This window comes from Sinohyriopsis cumingii, chromosome 5 (assembly GCF_028554795.1).
Source record: "Sinohyriopsis cumingii isolate HCF-2022 chromosome 5, ASM2855479v2, whole genome shotgun sequence".
In the NCBI taxonomy this organism is placed as follows: Eukaryota; Metazoa; Mollusca; class Bivalvia; order Unionida; family Unionidae; genus Sinohyriopsis; species Sinohyriopsis cumingii.
In genome coordinates, this window is record NC_142965.1 from 119,486,727 (window position 1) to 119,512,158 (window position 25,432).

The 25,432-nt window shown below is 33.0% G+C and overlaps 1 protein-coding gene across 2 annotated transcripts in view; it reads right to left on the bottom strand.

Moving 5' to 3' along the window:
- The window catches only part of LOC149800065 (phospholipid-transporting ATPase IF-like), a 164,413-nt gene that overhangs the window by 97,459 nt on the left and 41,522 nt on the right, over positions 1 to 25,432 (bottom strand). For both annotated transcript variants that reach the window (XM_089959617.1, XM_089959618.1), the window contains exons 6-14: positions 24,395 to 24,523; positions 20,310 to 20,535; positions 15,996 to 16,077; positions 13,498 to 13,645; positions 11,502 to 11,583; positions 9,778 to 9,893; positions 5,695 to 5,847; positions 3,158 to 3,327; positions 794 to 936 (exon numbers count right to left, since the gene is read on the bottom strand). In XM_089959617.1, coding sequence (XP_089815743.1) covers positions 794 to 936; positions 3,158 to 3,327; positions 5,695 to 5,847; positions 9,778 to 9,893; positions 11,502 to 11,583; positions 13,498 to 13,645; positions 15,996 to 16,077; positions 20,310 to 20,535; positions 24,395 to 24,523 — 1,249 coding nt within the window. The remainder of the gene's footprint in view (positions 1 to 793; positions 937 to 3,157; positions 3,328 to 5,694; positions 5,848 to 9,777; positions 9,894 to 11,501; positions 11,584 to 13,497; positions 13,646 to 15,995; positions 16,078 to 20,309; positions 20,536 to 24,394; positions 24,524 to 25,432) is intronic.

A 25,432-nucleotide genomic window follows, 5' to 3' on the forward strand; every position in this document is an offset into this window, starting at 1 on the left:
GGCCAAGTATGTAAGAATAACTTCAAATTCATGGTTATCTTGATATTCATACAGCCGTGAAATTATTTAATGCATTTCACACCAATGAATTATCACAATTATTTTACTTGGAAAATCCAGTAATTCATGGCCTAGTGTAAAATAAAGTCAACTATTTTCAACGTTTCTGTCTTTAATTTGATTTATGAAACCAAGGTAAAAATATATATTATCACAGCATTTAATGACATTTATTTTGGCTTACCTTAATTCAAAGGCTTAATAGAGTGATTGTTCAAGGCAACAATTAAAACCATTTCTATTTTCTGACCTCTCTATGCTCACTTCTATCTTTTTTCCTGAACTTCATTCTATGCTGGCAATGGAAAGAAGTCACTTCATCCAAAATTTTGAGTATCGAGAGTGAACCCTGACAACATGAGTATCATGAATGAAAAAAATATTGCTAAAGCCCTCATCTATTCAGAATTTCTCCTTTTAGAAGAATAATTCAATTTAACTTATTGAAAGAAAAGGTTTTTGGCAGGTACTTTAAGGTATTTATGGGTTAATGCATGGAAATATCATGAAATTCTACAGTGTTACAGCATCATAAAACTGGAGATTTGTGTCATGGCCAGAATACCAGAAGTCTTACAGATTACTGATCTCCATGACACTCCTGGAAGATCTGGGTCATATGATATATATATATATATATATATATATATATATATATATATATATATATATATACGCACTGTACATTATGTGACATATATTGTCTTTCTACAATTGCTATCTGGTGACTAACCTTGTTCATTCTGTATGATGACACTCATCCGCTTTCTAGTTGGGTCAAACTCTAACACATGTAATAACTTATATCTTCTCATCTCTCCCTTGACAGTGATGTGCAGTCTATCATCATGTTTGCCATGGTATACAATGCCATATCTGAAAAGATCTTTCATACGTCAAAATATAATCTTTATGGAATTGCATGAATCTAAGCCTGATATTGCAAATCTTTTGAGATTCTTATGCCATCCATCATTTTAAATCTTTTAATGCATCTACTTTACATCAAAGAACGCAATAATGTTATCTTTTATTCAAGGACATTTGTTGTTCTTTTTAAAGTGAAGATCCAATGATAATTAAGTAAAATACTGTGAATTCAATCTGTTCTTGACTTTTAATGATGCCTGAATTTAATCCCTCTTTTTCATCTTATTCATAAAAGTGACCAGTAGTATAATGCATGTATACCTAAATAACCAAGTCAAGACATCAGACTATAAAATCAAAGTCAGAGTGTTAGCAACTTGTTTAATGGAATGAAACCAAATACAAAGGTCAGACAAGTTATATGTGTATGACCAAGTAACTGTTTTCATAACCTCAACGAGATATAAAACTGCATGGTTTTCAAAAGTGTGAATTTGCTGATGATCATATCTGCACCATTGTCATTGAGAACCAAATGAAAGATGTTGAGTGAAAGCAACCATTCATGCAGAATGAGCTGTGATAGCATGATTTTCAAGATGGATGTTATGGTAAGGTCAGATAAGCATTGATTTTCAATATTGCTATGGTGTTTTATGTGAATTGACCATGTCGATACGATCATATATTTGGAACAAGTAGCCATATCAGATTTTCAGGATGCAGCAATTTTGGAGCTTAAATCAGCTTCAAGTTAATAAAAAAAACAACTACATATTGAAAAAAAAACTTTTTCTGATTTTTTTTTAAAATGTCAGTGTAGACTTATGCTTAGGAGAAGTAGCTGTTAAAATTTTTTTAATACATTTTTAGGATGTAACACTGGCACTTTTAGGACCAACTATGAATAGCAAAAGTGTTTTGGTGATATTTCCACACTGATACAACTATGTTTCAATAGTAACAAGGTTTTCTAGCAGGCCCTTTTCATTTATGACCAACAAGATATTGTAGCAAGTGTTTTAGTTAAATCCCCAGGTTCAGAAGAAGGATCTAAAACAAGATTTTCAAGATTACAATCATTGCAGCCATATTCAACGTCTGGTCAGAAGCATTTTCATTTAGAACCAACTGTGTATTATGAGGGGACTTTAAGTGAAAAACCCATGTCACTAAGACTCGCATTCAAAAGTAGGGATAATATTCTCAAGATGATAAAACAAAGTCATCAGAATGGTAGGTAATAGTTTCATTTAAGATCATCTAGACATTGTAAGAAGTATTTTTATTGAAAAGCCATGTTAATATGACATTTGCTCAGGAGGTGACAGGAAAACCAAATTTCCAAGAAGACCATCATGGTGGCCATATTGGTTGTCAACAACATTTTGATTAACCTCTATTAGATCTCATCTCATTTTGTTTGGTGAAAACCCCTGGTCAATATGACCATCCATTCGTGAGGAGTAGTGAAAACAAGACTTTCAAGATGGTGGCCATATTGAATGTTTAAGAGGCACCACTTATATTTAGAACCAACAAGACATCAAATGTTTTATAGGAGAAAAAAACATTTAAATACAACGATCTGTTCACCAGAATTAGTTTTAACAAGATTTAAAGCTGGCTACCATGGCAACCATACTATATGTCATATTGGCATTGACCAACTAAACATCACACCTCTGAGTGAAAATCCATGTCACTCCATTCAGTAGTTCCAATTAGATTTTTGTTTCCAGATAACTACAATAGTGGCAATACTGAATGCATTAAGGGACACTATTTTCATGTTGATATTACTATCCCATCTTGAGAAGCAGCAATGACAAGAATTTAATCATTGTGGTCAAATTAAATGTCTGCGAGACACCGTCTTCATTTAGGGACAACTAAATAAATCTGAGGGAAATGCTAACGGCAATCCACCCAATAACTTCAAAAGTAATGATAACAAACATGTGCTAATGGACAGATGATAGATGGGTAATGGACAACAGGCCATCACATACATTCTTCTTATGCAGAAGAGCTAAATATTGAGAACTTAATAATGTGAAATCACTTGTAACTAATTCTCATAATCTAACAACAAAAAGAAAGGGAAATAAATTAGGTAGCAATAACACAAAAAACACATACTAGATGGGATCTATGACTATACTAGTGTTATTAGAGGTGCTGTGGTATACTGAGAGGCTTAAAAGCAAGGGACCAATCTACTCACCTCCTGCTCGCCTCTACAAAAGCCTTTTCATCAGGAGATGAAGCCTGGTAGTCATAGTCAAACCCATCGGAGGAAAACATATCTGTGACCCCCAATCTTGTTGCCTCTGGATAGTCAACCCGTAGTGTGTGGCACAGACAAAGTACCACAAACAAATCCTCCAGTTCCTCCTGCAACAAGCAAACAAGTCCAGCATACCCACCACATCAAGGCATGTCAACAGAAAACTCAATGTTTCACTCCAAAACCCCAACATAGTCGTTTCTAAAGCACAATTTCCAGTAAATCTTATAAAAAGCGACCTTTCCCGAAACCAAGACATGCCAATAACCTGTAGTCTGCATACACAGCAAACATTCAAGATTTACACAACTTCATGTCCAACGTGCTCACTCCTGGGCAGTTTATACATCTATCGCTGAGGTGATTCTAAGGTAAAGGCAGTCAGAGATGAATAACCACCGTTTCACTGATTACTTAGTGGACTGACAATTGACATTACGTGAGATGATAGATTGCTCTGCCTACCAAATCACATATCATGACTGCTTGTTAACCTCCGACAAACATGCAGTATTTGGCAAAGAAATGTTTCAGTTTAAGTGATATGTTTATTAAAAATGATTTGTATTATTCTTAAAAATGTAAAATTACAACATTGCATAATTATACTACAGTAGACAATATTTATATTTGTAGTTCAAGTTCATATAGTAATAACATAAGCGTTTTATTTTAGTAAATAATAAAAATCAATTTCAAAGCTGCTCAAGAACATATTCATGTAAACAAAAATTCGCTGCAAAAGATGCTAATGTATTTAGCATATAATCGTATCCTAATTAATTTATCTGGCTTATGTTTATGCTGCCTTGGAAGTAAATGAATTAAAAATTATTTAAAAAATCATACATAATTGCTGTTTAGAAGTATACTGTTGTACATACTAATTTTTAAGTCTTACTGTGTTTGTCAGACAGAATTTTCATCAGTGATGTCTGTTGATGTAAACATGTAAATGCATGCTTAATATATCGGACTACAATTATCTGAAACCATTGTTTTATGTATTTAATATTTATTATTACATTTTTGTATCCCTAACCCTCCTTCTGCCAAATGAGAAAGTAAAGAGTCACTCAAGTGTCTGAAAGATTGAGACGATAAATTATTATTTATGGGGCAATCAAACATTAAAATGTAAATTTTCAAACTTTAAAATAATACGGTCTGGGGATGTTCAGTCCTTCTTATGCAGAAAAATAATATACATCAAATCCTGAAAGTTAGGGGGTTCTCCACTCATATTCGAGAAACGTTTATTTTTACATATATTTTTCAATTACAATTTCTTTTTCTTTAAACCACTGACGATACATGCTTTCTACATACGTTTATGCAAACAAACATGTTGTAATTGCCATCAATTTTTTTCATATTCAGTTATGGTACATGCAACCACAGATAAAGGACTTTATCCATCAAAGTTTTGTCTATGTTTCGGGAAAGGAATAAATCTAATTCCTCCATTCAGATGATATGGGTATCAACTATCAAAATTACATGGCTCCATCTAACTTCTTTTCACCCATATCAATGTAGAAATCAAGAAATCTTTGCAAAACCTGTAAATACTTATCATAATCAATTCATTATTGCCTGTATGTGTGTAGAATTTACGCTCACTGATTGGTTAATATGCATGATTGACAAATGGCGATAGGTCAATAGCTATAGCTAAGATGATTTTGTGTTGTGTATTTATTCCTTTGCTGTGGTAGAGTCCATTTGACTGCACAGGTAAATAAGTACATGAAAGTGGAACAAACCCAGTGCATATATGGAATATCGGCTGATGTTTGTTATCATAGCAATCCTCAGGATCAGACTTGTCAAGTTTCGGTTATCAGTGTCCCTATATGCCTTGTATCAGCCCCTTGTGGCTCAACATACAGGTGTCAGACACTCTTTACAACCATACAAACTACCCCAAGTCTCTCTTCCTGAGGTATTCCTACAGAAACAATTCAGAGCTTGGCTGGTGCAGTATGTTGTGACAGGATTTGCCCCCATTATACCAAAGATTATTTATATTTACAATAAAGCTTGTACTGAACCTACATATTGTATGTTATTTAAATGCTTCAAAGAAAATATGTATTTAATTTTTTATATTCAAACATGAATTTCTAGTAAATTTCTAGAAGCTTATGTAAGTAGATAACTTATTTTCAATTGCACACTGTCACTTATTTGGGTCATACTCACTGACTCCCCCAGATCCACAAAATACACCTGTCAAATCTTAAAATACCCCCAACGCTGGAATGTTGACACATTTGGATAAAGTTGGCTCCAGAAGGTATGTGTCAATTGATTTCTGACAGCACATAAACACAGTAGAGGCTATGTTACGCCATTGCCATTGGAGTAAGAATCTAATGTTTCTCCTATTACTGTAGCAAATGTGTGACTTGGCACACCATGAAACGAAACAATTACATTAGTTTTCTCAAACTGGTCACAGCATGTCTTACCGAGAATCTTCCAACAGGCTGTGGTTGACCCTCATTTGTTTCACACAACATGCCTCCCACTTCTTCATAACGCACTCCATTCACAGAACACTGTCGAAACTGCATGTCATTCTCTGTCAAGGTCCCCGTTTTGTCTGTAAACAAATATTCCACCTGCAATAGACACACACACACATTAACACTATTGCTGAAAAAATGTGCAAAGGACAACCTAACAATGAAGTAAAAACACAAACCTAAATTATCATATTATGATGTAATTCATGATCAGGGGGAGTAAAACAGTTTATAACAAACTTGTGTCTTATGTAATTCATGGAACTTTTCACTTTTTAACCTAACTTTGTTTTAGCACAAGATCCATTCTACATACACAAACTGGCATGTCCATTATTATTTTGTCATGGAATCTCACAGTATTTATGCTAAAATACTTTAAACTGCAAAAGATTGATAAAACTGGTCATTCAGATGTGAATATAAATACATGATGCAAATTTAATTTGCATACATAAAGAAGGTTCTGAATAAGTGGTCCTACAAGAATGCTCTCAGCATAAAGTAAAATAAAACAGCATAAACAAAATTCTGGAACGTTTTAAAGGGGCAAGAAAGAAAAAAATCAGATTATCTATGCAAAGACTCGGATGTACTAAATTTGCCAAAAGTCATGTTATTTTCATCAACTTACCAAGATAACAAGGTTTCAACTGAAATAGTTTCAGTTAGTAGGGTGCAAATAATACCAAAACCTTTATGTGGTTTAAAAGCATAGAAGATAATAAGCCTGTACTTGTGAGCATGTTTACTAAAATTGCTAAAATGAGTCTAACTGAACAATCAAGATCAAAAAGTTTTAAAAAAACTAACAAATTAAAAATTGGCTAAATTACCTGAAAATCTAATCAGGAAATAAAAATATGCATACAGACATGATTATTACAATTTGTTTGTTTACATCATGCATTTTCTGTGTAAATTCACAAAAACTGAATTATCAATATACATAACGATGTATGGGTGAACAGCAGCAATGCAGAATGCCCACTTTTCAGATTTACGGTACTTACTGATCATGGTACAATTGAAAACATTTTGGTTTGATCTGCAAATTTTAAATTTTACAGGGGCCATAACTCAACAATACAAAAGTGAAAATTAAACCTTGAGATTTTTCCATTTTTGGGCTCTACTCCCTCTGAAAATCAAACCTAACCTACCATAATTGCCGGATTTTAAGTCCATGCAGAGTATAAGTCGAATAAGCGAATTTGGAAATTTTCCATCATTCATCCATATATGTCGATGCTGAGTATAAGATGAAGCCAGATCAATACCTCGACTTCATCTTTTTCACTTTGTTCCTCACAGCATTGTGAATTTTTTCCTTAATGTAACTCAGTAACTTTTCAGGTCAGGATCAATAAATGTAACTAAAAGTACCTAATTTCTTTCAAACAAAGTATTTTAAATGTATTATGTACTTTTAGCTACATATAATGAAACTGACCTGAACATTTTTGCACATAAGATAAAATTAACTAAGCTGTGTGGAATGAAACTATAATAACTTCCATTTTCATAAATATTAAACGTATCAATATATGCTATTTCAGATAATCAGCAATAAGGAAATTCCATCATTAATGCTAAAATGCTTTTTCCACAATTTTTGGGGGGGTGGGCAGAGTGTTAGAGAGAGATGCATATTTTTTCCTTGCATTTTTCTTCTTGCACTCATGATCAAAATAAAACATGGCCCTATATATATATATATATATATATGAGAGAGAGAGAATAAGAGGCCTTTGTATTGTTTTTTTTCTATACCTTATTGCCCCTGTTTAGTTGAAGCCTTTGTCAGAGAGAGAACAAAATTAATAAATAGTAAATGAAAACTATGAAAATACATACCATACTCCTTCAGGGTTTGAATATTCACAATAGTTATATCCATACAGACTCCATTTACTAGGTTAAATCCCAAGAATGACCATTTTGCATAATGTCTAATTTTCTTTGCAAGTATATTGACCTCTCCATTCCCAATAAATAAGATTTTTTTTCAAGTGCACATACTCTTCTCGTACTTAGGCGGTAATTGTTTTCGATCTTTACTCATGCTATATGTTACTTTAAATTGCTGTCAGTCCCATCGGCAAGTTCAAAAGATGTCACTGGTTGAGAAATTTACACGAGTAATACTTGGCATTTCCTTTCATTATATGGTACCATATTCATAATATCAAAAACTTATGTGACATACGATAAAGTGATTTGGATGACAAAATCCATATATAAGTCAATTCGGAGTATAAGATGAAGCTAAGATTTTCTGGTCAAAAAGTATCAAAGTATCATCTTATAGCCCAGCAAATACGGTAGATCATTCTGCTACTAAAACTTCTATCAAATTCACTTCCAATCCATTAACTGCTTTAAATGAAACAGCATGTGTGACATATGTGATAGAAGAAATGGGTAACATTAAATTCTCCCTCTACAAAATATTGCTGGGACATTAATAAAGGAACTAAATCAAACAGAAAGGATTTTTTCTTGAAACATGTCATGACATGAAAACCTCTGAGTGAGATTGTGCTCAAAAGATAAAAATGAGCAACAAACTGATCTATATTAGAGACCAAAGGTATTAGCTTCACCAACAAACTGATCTATCTTACATATATCAAAGGCATTAGCCTCAGAAACAAACTGATCTATATTAGAGATCAAAGGTATTAGCTTCACCAACAAACTGATCTATCTTACAGAGATCAAAGGCATTAGCTTCACCAACAAAATGATCTATGTTACAGAGATCAAAGGCATTAACTTCACCAACAAATTAATCTATGTTACAGAGATCAAAGGCATTAGCTTCACCAACAAATTGATCTATGTTACAGAGATCAAAGGCATTAACTTCACCAACAAATTAATCTATCTTAAAGGAATCAAAGGCATTAGCTTCAGCAACAAATTGATCTATGTTACAGAGATCAAAGGTATTAGCTTCACCAATAAACTGATCTATGTTACAGAGATCAAAGGTATTAGTTTACCAACAAACTGATCAATGTTACAGAGATCAAAATTACAGCTTTTTTATTTCTCTCAACTTGTTTGTGATAAAAAGCTGTGACAAAATCTTTCCCACCACGCGATGAACTCAAGCCAACACAAGATGTCCCCTAAAAGGTAATTGTTGCCCTTCCTGCTTTTTTCCAAAAGAATCTGAATATTCCATTATATTCTTAAGTGCTATTAAAACTTTTAAGAGATTTATTTTCCCTTTCATCCTGAACACTCGCTTGTTGAACACCATTTTTAAAAAAACACAAGCATAAGTTTGATCATGCAGACATTTTGCATCACAAAATGTGTGCAGTTTAAAGCATCTGATGTACTCTGGTAAAGTCAGTCAGGTTCCCTGACCAATTCCACCGAATCTAATATAAAACACAGATCTGAAGTAAACATGGACAAGCCAGTATCCGGATTTTACCTCAAACAATTGTATTTCCAAAATCTGTGCTTTTATTAGTTTCAGCAACAAACTGGTTACAGAGATCAAAGATATTAGTTTAGGAACAAATTGATCTATGTTATGGAGATCAAAGGTATTAGCTTAGGAACAAATTGGTCTATGTTACAGAGATCAAAGGTATTAGCTTAGGAACAAATTGTTCTATGTTACAGAGATCAAAGGTATTAGCTTAGGAAGAAATTGTTCTATGTTACAGAGATCAAAGATATTAGCTTAGAAAGAAATTGGTCTATGTTACAGAGATCAAAGGTATTAGCTTAGGAAGAAATTGGTTTATGTTACAGAGATCAAAGGTATTAGCTTAGGAACAAATTGATCTATGTTACAGAGATCAAAGGTATTAGCTTCAACAACAAACCGACTGATGTTACAAAAATCAAAGGTGTTAGCTTATCAACATGATTACTCCTTTCATCATAATTCTCAAAAAAATCAAGATGGAAAACTTGTATCCCATCAACTCCAGTTTCCCATCTCCTAGTCACTGCCCCCACCCTATTTCCTATAATCACTAATCACACTACAACCATTACCTGTCCCAGTTCCTCATTGATATCAGAAGTATTTGCTTTTGCTGGTTGATTTCCTCCTTCATCATACATTTCTATGTCCCAGTCAAAATACATGGATCCCACAAATTTCTGCAGCTCTGAATTAAGACCAAAAAAATACTGTAATGCTTGTAAGTTTTACATACAATTTGTATTAATTTGTTTTGTGTAATTATATGAAGAAATAGTAATTACAACCTCTTTAAATACCTACAAACTGATTACAATGAATCTTTAAAGGACTCCAATAATATGATTTGCAAAGTTTGTTGACAATCCATCAGTGAAAACATGAGATAAAATATTTTCAAAGAATTTATCAAAAGATGACACTGGATTAAAACGTGTGTGAGTGTGTGTGATTTAGATTTTTAATGTAGCTTTAACAATTTTCCAGTCATATCACTACGATGTCTGCAGTGTGGCAGCTTAAAGCAATTTGTAGCACTTGGGCATCATGCTGCAGACATGTAGCATCGTGTCCCACCCAATCACATTATCTTGACACCAGGCCGACCAGTCCTAACACTAACCGCTTAATGCTGAGTGCCAAGCAAGGTAGCTGTTAGTACCATTTTTGTAAGTCTTTGGTATGACTCGGCCAGGGTTCTATCCTACGACCTCCCGCATCCGGGGTGGACACTCTAACCACTAGGCCATCAGAGCAGTCCAGATTAAAACATGAACAGACTGTCACTAATTGCTTTCTTATCTTTTGTAACATTTACTCTGCACACACTAAAAACTGCTTTAATTGTACATTTTGTTACATATTATATTATTTTTACCTCAAGTCACAAAGTTATACATGGTTTTGAAACAGTTATCTTCAAACTTGAAAAACAAATTAAATGACAGGATCATGTTGGTTAATCTATGTTTGGTACTGAATTATATGACACATTCAGATGTCCTGTTACACAACAGTGAAAATGAACTATTTTTATGCGATACCAATTTTTGTGGATTTCACCATTACTGCAAATGAAAAATGTACAGATTAATCTATCAATGATCCTTTTGTGGAAACAACAGAATCATACCCAAATCCATGACTTTAAGTACCGTATACACTTGCTTACAGAGTCCAAATGCATTGAACTGCCAACACATAATACACTGGCAGCTCATGATCTATAAGGATTGTTCTAGTCATTACTCCTAACAAACTGCATAGACCCAAATCTTCTGGTGCATTATGTGATGGTAGATCTGAGTCTGTGCCGTCTGTAGTTGAACTTCACTTATTGCCATATATAAATATGGCATTAACAAAATGTTGCTTTTCACAACACCTTAAAAACTGATACCCACAAATACGGTCTCTACTCAACTGTACAACAAGTCCAACTGCAAAGACCTAGATCTGATGCCACATAATGCATCAGTAGATCTGGGTCTATGCAGTTTGTCTGGCAAAATGAGAAGTAACAAAACACAGAGAACAAACAACATTATGTGACAGTAGATCTGGGTCTATGCAGTTTGTCTGGCAAAATGAGAAGGAACAAAACACAGAACAAACAAAATTATGTGACAGTAGAGCTGGGTCTATGCAGTTTGTCTGGCAAAATAAGAAGGAACAAAACACAGAGAACAAGCAACATTATGTGACAGCTGATCAGGATCTATGTTGTTTGCAGTTGGACATTAATTATAAGTATATATGATAGAAATGAATAAAAAATAAATGGAGTTTTACTTACCAACAGTAACATATAATGAAATAGGAATGACATAGTTATACAGTACAATGAAAGACAGGAAATCTTCTATAATTCGTTTAACCTGAAATAAAAATGTAACATGAATTCTTATAATTTCAGAGACTTGCTTGTTTTTGCTTCATAATTTGATCTATCAATTCTTCACCTGAGCAATTAATCAACAGGTGTTTGATTAATTCAGAGTAAAATTCTGACTATTCAGATTCATTAAAGGGTAAACAAACTTATAATTAAAAAATACACAAAGCTCCCAAAAAGTAGAAAACAAAATAATTCTCATGTGTTATTCAATACAGAATAACTGATAATATTATAAAACATATTCATTTATTTCAGAAATGCAAATTAAAAGATTGTGACATAATTACTTCATAAAGTTAAAACTTAAATAAATATTGCCATCTGTAAGCATCTCTTGTGACCAATGCAAATACACTCAAACCTGTCCTAATGGTCACCTGTGTTCAGAGGTCACCCGGCCACAATGGCTATTCTAATTCACCCCACCCACAGTAAATTTCCTATATAAATTACCTGCATTTAACAATTATCTGCCTTCCACAATCAGTGTCCAGGTATTTCCTAACTAAGCAAATGTTTCATCCTGCTTAAGTGGTTGCTGGAGTATATCAAATTCAAAGGTGTCAGTATGGTGACTTGGAAAGCAAGAAGCTTTTCATCGTTACAGGAGAGGGTTGATGCAATTTGTTTAACTGGATGTCGGTAAAGTAGTTGCAGAAAAGGAAGTCAACAGCTATAATTAAATATCTTCATCTATCTGGCTGTGAACTAAAGCTAACTCTGATGAAAAAATGTTTGCCTTCGAGAAGAAATACGAGTTACATTCCTTTTCATTAGGGTCAGGGGTCATTCAATATTCAACACATGTCCATGAGAGCAGTTGAAGTTTTGGTTCATGGAGCACACGAAATAGCAGATATACAGTGCTTCTTTTGAGTTCTGTTCATGATTGTCTCTCAAATAAACTGCCTGTCTTTTGATCTTCTTGAGCAACTGAACAAGCCAGATATTGTGTAAACAATTTAAGATCATTGTATATGTTTCATTTGATGATGATTAATTTCTGGGATGAAATAAAGTGAGCATGATACAATAATCCTGTGAAACATAAATGTGGGAGAGAACAACATATAACAATAATTAAGACTTTGTTGTACAGTGCACAAAACACAATCTTGATAATGTAATAAAAATAATAATAATAATAATAATAATGATACTTGGTGCATGGTATATGTTCAAAAATGAATTTTAGAAGGTGAAATCATCTGCAACAGTTATCGATATACAATGGCCAGTTTTGCTGTTTCCCATTAGTGACTGCTATTGACATTTTTGACTCTATATTGAAATGATGTGGAGTTTTCTGTACATTTTGTTAATTCTCTTCACTGAAAACTGGAAACTCGTGTCATTCACATTTCCAAAGCAATTTTGTTTAATAGTCCTTAAGCATTAATATAATGTAATTAATGAATAAGTTGTAGCAAATGACTTTTTCACAGAGCTTAATAAAATATACGTTATTAAATGTAACTGTTCTGCTCAAATTTAACATTCTGCGTTACATAATTACATGAACAATGTTTACACCTCTCTGCTTCAACAAATTATCCGAATATCCTGTGTACTATTGATATTTGAACTTTCTGAGAATTTTGCATCCTGAACAAACTTTGTCAATGACACTGTTCTATCAAACCACAAATTAAAACAGCTAAACATGTGTAAAACAAACTTGGACAGAATTTTATTTCAGTCTTTGAATATTAATTGCAAAAGCTGAAAGGCATGTTTAATGTCGTGATTTGAAGTCAACCTTCTAAACCCAATGACTCTGGACCAGCAACAATTGAACACAAATAGCAACATTTCATAAAAAGTTATTGTTCCGCTATTGAGAATTGTTAATTTAAGGCTTCCCAACAGGCACTGAGGACTACAAGTTACTTACCGTTACTTGGGCATCTATCTCGATATTTGGAACATACCACGGCTGACCAATTTGAGGTTGGAAGACATACCAGTACTTGAGGCCTGTGGATATTGATGCCTCTATAAACAGTATCACAAGGAATATTAGCAGGAACGTATTCATTTTCCTGAAAAATAAGCAACAACCATATTTTATCTGCCTTAGAAGTAAAAAAAGGACACTTAAACACACAAGAGCAATCTTCCATAATAACCATGAATGCATTATTTATTATTCAATCAGAAATCACTGTGATCAAACTCATGTCCTACCCAAGATATCAATCAGAAAACACTGCGACAGAACCCATGGCCTACCTAAGATATCAATCAGAAATCAATGTGACAGAACACATAGCTTACCTAAGATATCAATTAGAAATAACTGTGATCCAACTCTGGCAATAAAGATTTCAATCAGAAATCACTGTGATACAACCCATGGCTTTTAAAGAATCATTTAAAAAGGTTAATTTGTGCTACCATTTATGTGCTTTTATATAAATAATAAACTTTCCATGCAAATGGAGACATCTCATGACAGTGGTTATGTATCTTATACTCTCAAAGCTTTGTATAAGACACATTTTTTGTGTTGTGGTTTAACACCACTTTTTAGTAAATGATAGGCTATATATGGTAGCCAGTACAAGTGGTGGAGTAAGAAATGGGGAAAACCCTGGTAACAACCACCAACTACGGAGAGCTACTGGCAAGCTTTATCTGACTTGCTTTCAAGATAAAAAATATCATAGGTTTAAGACTAGGTCACAACAAAACAAAATTCTGATTCAACAGAATCCAATGTTTACAAGATGTAAAACGGAAAATACAAATAGATTAGTAAATGTGAAAGTGGAAGATATGAATAAAAACATATCCTAATAAGCTAATACTGAAAAGGTCCAAAAATGATGATGTGTCTGTTGTAACTCCCAGAGTGTTGATGCTCCAACAGTCTTTTTCATGAATCATAGTAATATAATTCCAGGTTTGAATTCACTATAAATTCCAGTGATTGTCTTTATCCAAGAGTGTTATCGCAGCACTTTTGTATTTTGAGAAAAATAATCACTTGAATTCAATAATTTGAAGAAATAAAATTCAGCCCATCTGGACACAACATAATATACAATTTCAAGGTGACAGACCTTAAAGCAAATGACAAAATCCTCTCCGTTACAATATATATATAGTTCTCTACTTGACCTCAAGTCAAAATTAGCATTTTCTATATATAAAAGAACATTACCTAATGGAAAATAACCTTCTAGAATGGTCCTGATGTTTACAATAACCTGAATTATGTATAATTCACTTAGGAAATTCCAAAACCCAGACCCAAATAAACATATTTACTTCTTCTATTAATAATGATACTGATTTTATTCCCATTCATGTATAGAATAATTTAGCTATGTATTACAATGAATAAAATAAAAATAGTCAATTTGGGTTAAGCAGAAATGAACTCAATTTTGGACAAGGTCAAGTCCAACATAAAATGTTACATTACAATTTATTAAAGCATGTAATGAAATAAAATAAAACTAAATAACAAACAAAGCAAATTAAATATACATAACATCAGTTTAAGAATTAACATTGCTCTCAATATTTGCATGTTTTTTTTTCATTTTAAGTCAGAAGAACACCACTAAACTGAGATCAAAGACAAATGATTATTGCAGAATACCATTTTCAAAAATAATTACATAATAATAATAATTAATTAATAATTACATTTTAAAAAATCATTTGCTTACTGTGATGCTATTTTATGAAATGAACTCACCATATCCATTAGATCAAAAACAAATCTACATGTGTTCAAAACAAATCTACATGTGTTCTTAAATCTACATGTGTTCAAAGCAAATCTACATGTGTTCAAAACAAACATGTATAACCACTGTCTTGAAGGCCTACTGTCACTTTAAATACTGAAAAACATGTTCTCCAATTTTCTCTGTTATTGCATATCATTCACATTTTGTGCTTTTATGCTTCATTTATCCTGAGAGCCTCAGGAAAGAATAGTATATTATACTGAGTTACCCAAATCAAATAAAGTGTTTATTATTATTATTATTATTATGACTGCTCTGGTGGAATAAGTGATCAGAGTGTCTACCAAAGATGAGGTAGGTTGCATTTTCACTCTGGCCACGTCATACCAAAGACTTTTTAAAAAAACTAGCAGCTGCCTCAATTGGCACTCAGCACTATGAAGTTAGCATTAGGAATGGTCGGCCTGGCATTGGGATAATGTGACTGAGTGGGACATGATGCTACATGTCTGCGGCACAATGCCCCAGTGCTAGATATCACTATAAACTGCTTCACTGCAGACACTATTGCGATATGACTGAACAAGTTTTAAAGCAATGTTAAAAATCACAATCACACAAACATATTATTATTATTATTATTATTATGCAATGATACATCTGTTTCTTTAAATGGTAGTTTCCTCACCTTTCTATTCTTGAGAACTTTGTTTGCTTTGCTTTAGAATTAAGGGACAACTTTGTATCTGGTCCAGTATATATTGCACAACCTGTAAAAAGATAGAAAATACTAAATTGGTCTGTGTACAAAACATATTTCCCTACTACAAACCGAATGTCTGGGTCCAGAATAAAAATAATTGGCTGATTAGCCAATACGCAGTCATGACGAAACTTGCCCAAGTGTGACAGCTAACAGTAAACACAGGTTGTGAATGAATAAATGTGGCGAGGTAGATTCAAGCATTCAGTAAGCCCAATGGCATGACTGACCAGAAAAAGGTAAAGAAAATATGAAAATTAGTGCTTGTGCAGACTAGCATTTTTGGAAAATTTTACTTTTTGACTTCAAAAATAAATAGTACAGGACATCGGCTATGTAATGATCAGCCCTTAACATCCAATTTTCACCTTGTGCCATATAAGGACATTGTATCCTTATTTGGATCATAGTAAATATGGCATGCAATGAGTAACGCATTGTAGAATATCCAAACATCATATATCAAGCCTTATTTGGAAATGTAAACAGATCATAGTAAATATGGTATGAATTGATTAACACATTGCAGAATATCCAAATGTGGTATAGCAAGCCTTATTTGGAAAATGAATTACGAGAATCTTGTGCTATCTATCACTGCAGACAGTTAACATAAACCTGATACAGCCTTAACAAATTTATCATTAGCCAAACTTCCTGAAAAACTTAACTCTAGATAGTCATTTTAACTCATCATCATTTCGTCTTTGTAAATAGTTTCATTTACTCCAGTGTAAGGTATAAGATCATTTCATAGCCTCAACCCATGTAACTCCACATAAATTAATGAACTAGAATATTCTAAATGACAAGAAATGTTGCCTCAGTGGAAAGTAAAAATAAAATTTTGAATCTAAATTTCCTCAAAGTAATTTAACTTTAACTATAGCCTAACTGTAGTCTATGGGAAGATGGAATAAAAACAAGAACCGAAGTGGGTCCGACATCAGTCAGTATCTGGTATCTACCTAAACCCCAACAGCCTAGGCATATTGGACAAGAAATATGGGCATGTATGATGCTTTCTAACATTTAAAGATGTTTCTACTTTTTTAGCAATGTTAAACTGGAAATGGTTTATGCCTGGATGCATTCTGTGAACTTTGATTAGCTTCTTTTGAATTCAATAAGTCATTAAAAAGTTTTTCTATTTTTTTAATTAAAAGTGGCCAAATTTGACGACATATCAGCATCACTTGTACATACTTTGAAAGAGGTTCGAGCCACATGTTTTGGTCAAGTTCTCTGTCAAATTCTGCTTAACATTATTTTCAGAAGAAGTCATATAAAGGCTTTTCAAAATTTTGCTACAGCGACTTTATTTGATGCCAGATTGGCACAATATAAAAAAATAAAAAATCTTTATAGAATGCCTTCTGATAAATGGGTAAAAATTCTGTTCTAAAATTTTAAGCTCTTTTAAAGGCTATTTTTTTTAAGAGTGGCCAAATCTGGCACATCTACATCAACTGTACAAAATTAAAAATCCCTTCAGGTAAACAGGTTTTTATGCCTTCTGATAAATAGGTTAAAATTCTGTTCTGCAAATTCTGAGGTCTTTTAACTCTTTACCTTCTGCAAATACTTACTGCCCTGCCTACTAAGCCTGACAAGCAGCCTGCCTTCTAGCAGCTGTTTGTAGCCTGAGTGAGAACTTCTTGAGTTCAAAATAGCACATGCTGTCTACATTTTCTATATCAATCTTGTCCCATGCAAACTAAGGAATTTAATGGAAAATAAAATTTGAAACACTAATGTTTTGTGCCACTCATTTCCACCAACAAGTACATATAATCCACAGGAATCAATGTTTATATTCACATATTTATAATAAAAAAATATACCTCAATATATCTGTTTGTGTTTATAATGTACATTAGACTAATTTTCTCACCACTATTTTGCACATGACTACTATTTTACTGCAGATTTGGTAATTTTCCATAATAATGCCTGATGCAGTCTGTGTACACATAATTTAACTTTGTATACTTCACATCCAACAAAGCCTTCATGTCTGCTGTAGTAGGTGAGCACTTGGGATCAGGCTTCTCACAATTTGTTTTCCGGCATTTCTGTTTGTTTCATCTACCAGTAACTGAATATTTCTTCGGGAAAAAAAAGTAAAAAGAAATCTATCCCCCTTGCATTTTCTTCTAAAATAAATGTTGGCCCTGAAACTGCTGTAAAGTCATCCATGTTTACCGGCCTCAAGTGTTCCAATCAGATTTAATCGTCGTGCATTTCATGCTTAGATTCAGCTAAATCTGAATTGTCAGGTGTTGAAACAGGACTTGTACCAATGTCTGATATTTCATCTTGAATGTGATTTCAATCAATGTCATCACTTTCAAATCCTTCAAAACTTTTGTCAGAATCGTCATCAGAATACAAGAATGTTGCCATTTTGTTTTACTTTCATAATTGACCTTGTTTTCAATAGAATTTCCCGCTTATGTGCTGTAAAACTACTAATATAATACTTTCATCATTTTATGTAAGGAATATTTTCATTGGCTAAATATTTTTAAAAAGAATGTTTGTAATTTCATTCAGTGCAAAGCTTTAATATGAAATGTGTATATCCACCTCTTAAGTTTTCACAACCCTTTGCTGGAAACGTATGTATGCGCCAGCCGGGACAGAGAGAGTATTATTAGCAGCTTTTATATGCACCTCTGGGGTTACAAGGCCATTTTTAGGGTCGCATACATGCATCAGCAGAAGGTCAAGAGTTATGGCTGTCTTTTTAAAAAGCAGGCAAATCTGGCATATCTCCATCAACTATACAAAATTAAAAATCCCTTCAGGTAAACAAATTTTCATGCCTTCTGATAAATAGGTTAAAATTCTGTTCTGCAAATTTTGAATTCTTTTAAAGACTGGTTTTTTTTAAACAGCAGGCAAACTGCACAAAATTAAATATCCATTTGGGTAAAATAGTCCTTTGTCAAATTTAGTCAAATTCTGTTCAGCAGTTTTTGAAAAGTCATTTAATGACTTTTTTTCTCTTCTAGTAACAGTGTTCAAATTGAATGGAAGATTGACACAATCTGCTCAAGTTTTAAAAGCCTTTATGCAAGGAAATTTTAGTCCATTTCTCATCAGCAGATTTTGAAAACTTGTCACTTAAACGTTTTTGTGTTTTCTGTAAAACTGGCCATACTTGATGGCAGGTCAAGAATATCAGTATAAATCTGAAAATCCTTCATCCCAGAATGCTTTCTTTGAAACATGACCAAATTATGTTAAGCAGTTTTGGAGAAATCATGTAAATTATTTTTTTCATTCGCTTTTAGTAACAGTGGAAATATTTGATGTCGGATGGCGTCATTTGTGCAAACCTTACAGGCCTTCTGGTCCAGATGCTTTCTGTTAAATTTGAGAAGTTGTACCAAGGTTTTTCTATATTTTTTATGGTAGCCATATTTTACCACAGATTGTTAAAATTTGTTTAAAACTGAAAGACCTGAATGCTTGAATGTTTACTGTCAAATCTGGTCAATTTCTGTTGAGCAGGTTTTGAAAAGACATTTAAAGATTATTCTAATTTGGTTAATTTTAAGCAGCAGCCATACTGAATGGCAGATGAGCACTCCTTATATCAAATTCATAAGGCCCTAATGTCAGCATGCATTTTAAAAACTTTGGTCAAATTCTATTCAGAGGTTTGAAGAAGTTGACAAAATGTTTTTCTGTTTCAAGAAATTGATGCCATGTCTGATGGCAGATACACATCATCTGTCAAAAAACTGAGAATATGTTTAAAAACTTTTTCCATTTCTATTAATGGCTGACTTATTTGATGGTACACCTCCATATCTGGCATAATTCTGAAAGGCCTTGCTGCCAGGATGCCCCAAATCGAAAACATGAAACTAATGGTCGAGTACCAGTAGTTTTTATGAAGTTAAAAATAGCAAATACTGATGGACAGTTATAAGTGACACATGGATGGTGCATAACACACAACAGATCCAGGGCATACTATAAGCTCACTTGACCGTATAACCAGTTGAGTCAACAACTATCTTACTGTTATCCTGCTTCTGCCTACATATAATGAATAATAAATATGCAACATATCTTTCATACTTTCAAAGTTAACATTAAGATTAATAATGCATAGGATGTATTTATATTTTGCTCAAGTTGCCACCAACTCCCAACCCACTTCCCCCCATTTTTCATTCATCTATACAAGTTCAATTTCTGCATCTAAAACTGTTTAAACTTTACCAAAAATGTAGGGTGTATTTTTCAGACGAGCTCCACGAAGAAGGACATTTTCAGGACCAAGTGAGCGGACCACTGGTTCATGAGGACTACTCTCATTTTGCAGTGTAATTCTGCCAATGAACCTGTACAAATCTGGAATGGGCTGCTGACACTCGATATAAGCATGAAGTTTTGTGAAGTCGTCTACATGCTGGAACTTTCTTGTGTCAGCAATGCAGAAATGAGTCTGAAATGAAACAGGACAGAAATGACATACAAATTAGCATAACACAGTCTAGTATTTGAGAATTAAAGAAATGTTAATCAAGGTCTAACAGTCACACAAGCAATATATTTAATCGTAAATCAAATATTTGTTTATATGAAAGTCTGATTTCATTTTCTATGTTAACATATTATTTAATGCACCTGCAATGCCATGAAATAAATGGGTAAATCTGTGGCTCTTTGGATATCTTTCAAAACCTGATCATAACTAATTTAATATATATTTGAAAAGTGCAAGACAGTCTCCAGGCAGTCAGACAAATATCAGGATTCTTTTGTTTCACTCAATCTGCAGAAATAAAGCAGTTCTACAAGCTGGGTCAACGCTCTGATGTTCAACATATTTTCACACCATTCCCCCCTCCCACCTTTTCTACATCATTGAGCACAACTTACTCTTCCACATGATGTACAGCTATCTCCTGTTATAAAATAGCTTGTCTTAATGTGATTATGGATATATAGAGGATATATTCTTTTCCTACAATAATACTGTTATAACATGGCTTGTCTTAATGTGATTATGGATATATAGAGGATATATTCTTTTCCTACATTAATAATGTTATAACATGGCTTGTCTTAATGTGATTATGGATATATAGAGGATATATTCTTTTCCTACAATAATACTGTTATAACATGGCTTGTCTTAATGTGATTCTGCATATATAGAGGATATATTCTTTTCCTACATTAATACTATTATAACATGGCTTGTCTTAATGTGTTTCTGCATATATAGAGGATATATTCTTTTCCTACATTAATACTGTTATAACATGGCTTGTCCTAATGTGACTCAGCATATATAAAGGATATATTCTTTTCCTAGATTAATACTGTTATAACATGGCTTGTCTTAATTTGATTATGGATATATAGAGGATATATTCTTTTCCTACATTAATACTGTTATAACATGGCTTGTCTTAATGTGATTCTGCATATATAGAGGATATATTCTTTTCCTACATTAATATTGTTATAACATGGCTTGTCTTAATGTGATTCTGCATATATAGAGGATATATTTTTTCCTACATTAATACTGTTATAACATGGCTTGTCTTAATGTGATTCTGCATATATAGAGGATATAGTTTTTCCTACATTAATACTGTTATAACATGGCTTGTCTTAGTGTGACTCAGCATATATAGAGGATATATTCTTTTCCTAAATTAATACTGTTATAACATGGCTTGTCTTAATGTGACTCAGCATATATAAAGGATATATTCTTTTCCTATATTAATACTGTTATAACACGGCTTGTCTCAATGTGATTCTGCATATATAGAGGATATATTCTTTTCCTACATTAATACTATTATAACATGGCTTGTCTTAATGTGATTCTGAATATATAGAGAATATATTTTTTCCTACATTAATACTGTTATAACATAGCTTGTCTCAATGTGTTTCTGCATATATAGAAGATATATTCTTTTCCTACATTAATACTGTTATAACATGGCTTGTCTTAATGTGACTCAGCATATATAGAGGATATATTCTTTTCCTACATTAATACTATTATAACATGGCTTGTCATAATGTGATGCTGCATATATAGAGGATATAGTTTTTCCTACATTAATAGTGTTATAACATGGCTTGTCTCAATGTGTTTCTGCATATATAGAGGATATATTCTTTTCCTACATTAATACTGTAATAACATGGCTTGTCTTAATGTGATTCTGCATATATAGAGGATATAGTTTTTCCTATATTAATACTGTTATAACATGGTTTGTCTCAATGTGATTCTGCATATATAGAGGATATATTCTTTTCCTACATTAATACTGTTATAACATGGCTTGTCTTAATGTTACTAAGCATATATAAAGGATATATTCTTTGCCTACATTAATACTGTTATAACATGGCATGTCTTAATGTGATTATGGATATACACCTCTCCCTCGATAACTCGCACAAAATGGGGTCCACAAACATAGACCGCACTATAAACGAGGCACGAGTTACCGAGGGACCTCCAAAAATTGGGGGAAAAAAATCGCTTTGACATCGAGAAAACCGTAACCGGGGGGGGTGGGGGGGTGGCGTTAGGGAACAGGGCTCTTTAATGACTGAATGACTGAATCCTCATTTTACAATCATGTCAATAATAATTTTTAATAATGCACTTTTTCTAATGAAGTTGTTTGTTATTCTGTGAAAATAACATTTTTTGCCAAAATATCCAACATATGAAAGATCATTCCAACTGGTTTGAATAACCATCAGGTGTACGCAAAAAATCTGTGTTTTACGTCATTGCTTTTTGTTTTCTTGATGAGTCTGGTTCCTGTAATGGTGTTTAATAGTATCTTGCCAAACTGGTAGTCCATAATTTGGGAACTAGACTAACTGTTGATACACCACCAACAAGATTCCTTTTCTTCAAAAACATGCGACATTTTTTCATGACACGTCATCGTCGAAACTCAATTTTGTATTGTTCAGTTAGTACAATGTTAATGTCGTGATTTCAGTAGAAGTAATAAAGAAATTTCTTATCATCCCTGAGGATATCTCAAAATGCCAGTTCAAGAATTTTCTGAACCTCGCTTGCCCACAATGGTCCATATCGGTGAAATGAAGCTCAATATTTTACGAAGTATTCATTTCGCGTGGCTGCCTTGTTATCTTTGATCACAGTTATGAAAGAGTAGGTTAATTTAAGGTTGTTTCTGTTACATACACAATAACGTTTATTATAGTGTTCAATTGATCAAATGAAGTGAGTTCACCCAACATATGACCGAGGCCGCTAGATTTTGAGTTAGTCCGATTTTTGTGCCTTTTAACTTTTCTTTTATTCCACCTCTTTTTTTTAATTCAAAACACATAATTAACGTAATAATACAAAGGAGGCCAGCTTTTAATTCAGTGCAACAATACAACAAATACTTCCACAATTCAATTATCAAAACACGGTCGGCACTTAATTGGGTTTTCAGAGTAACGCTCGCGGACATAGCTGTTACGGTAGATTGATGCATTTTACGTTTAATTACAAGAGGACACATTGCATTTATGACGATTACACTTTAAAGGAAAAAAAAGATGGAACTAGAACACAAATTTCAATTGATAAAAAAATTATTTAATTTGTATTTATTTATTAAAGTACTGCCTCCACTCGGCATAAGTGACATTTTCATTTATCGAAATTTCCTTATATATCGTTAATTGTGGGAAACTAGGAATGTCATTTGGAAAAAAATGTAAACAATTGTATAAGCTATTTTTAAATTTGATATTTCATAATGTGGATTAAAATTTCCAGTTCTTATCTACCGTTTTCAACGATAAAACAAGCGATACATCAAAGTTTCCGTTACCAATTTTTTCCGGTTTAAAAAATGGGATCCACGCCTGACACCGCATTATAAACAGGTTCGTGAGTTATCAGGGCGCGAGTTATCGAGGGAGTGGTGTATAGAGGATATATTCTTTACCTACATTAACACTAGGTATATTTCATCCTGTGGTACAAAAAGTGTGGTATTTTAACGACTGGGAAAAGGCTAAAAATGGTTTAAATATATTATTCAGTACCTACTCCATTCCAATCTCTACCTCCAGGGAATTTAAATTTTAAAATTATGTACACATCCACATAGCCCCAACCCCAATCATATAAAAAAAATTTCACATCTATATCTTGAATGATGTCCAAGGAGTTAATTGACATTACAAACACACATGAATGCACGCACACATAGATGGGCACTATAACACAATCTATGCCTTCTCTTCAAAAGCATTATTCAAACTTGAAAAAGACATTTGTTTACCTTAAGGTTTGTTTCCCCATCTAAATTTGCTGTAGTAATGTAGCAGGTGCCATCAGGATCATGGGAAGATAGCATCACCAGATCACAAGGAAATGACTGATTCATGGATACCTTCACTACATCACCAACCTGCAAAATATCAGGTTTACATCAACCCAGTGAAAGTTAACTTTCCCAAATATTTAATTATCATAACATGTATCAAAGTACATACAGCACAGTCCCAAATACATCATCATAAATTGCAACTACATTTCAGGGTCTATGCTATCTGCATTACGGATTAGCATTAGTTTAAAAATTCATATATTTGCCTTTTTGTCCAAGCAAAATCAAATCACTTAAAATCTATTTTCTTTTGCAACTTTGACAAGAATATCAATCACTCAAGAGTCACTATACCACGATAAAGAATAGTATGAGAAAAAGAACAGCATTAAAAAAGTGATCAAATACGGAATTTGAAGATCACTGATTCCTCATATAAAATAAAAGAAAATAAGTATAAGTTGGTGGGTTCATTATTTTCAGTATAGCACAATTAATAAGACTGCATCAGTTTTCCATAACAGAAAACATGAGTGGCCAATTTATGGCAGGTCAAAAAATCTCAAGTTTTCCAAAGATCTTGTCCACTTCTTGTTCATCTTTCAATTTCTTTCACAGGACTGTTATTGTGATTACAAAAAAATTATATAATATTTTGTCCCTTTCCACATTATTATATAACAATCTCAGAGTACATAGCAATAAAACAGACATAGGTAAAAAGTAATAATACATCAATGAAGTTATAACTGACAGATCACCTGTTTTCAAGCTGCTAAATAAATGTTACTTTCACAAAAGTGTAGTAAATTAAACCAAATAACCAAAACAGATCATATGGAATTAGATCTAAAATATTCATGGATGAATGGTCTTTGTAAACTGGTAAATAGTACATGAAATCATATACAAAAGAACAGCTAGCGTCACCCTGCCCTTGTCAGTTTTCATCGCTATGCAATAGAAAACCTATTGCTATTAAAAATCCAT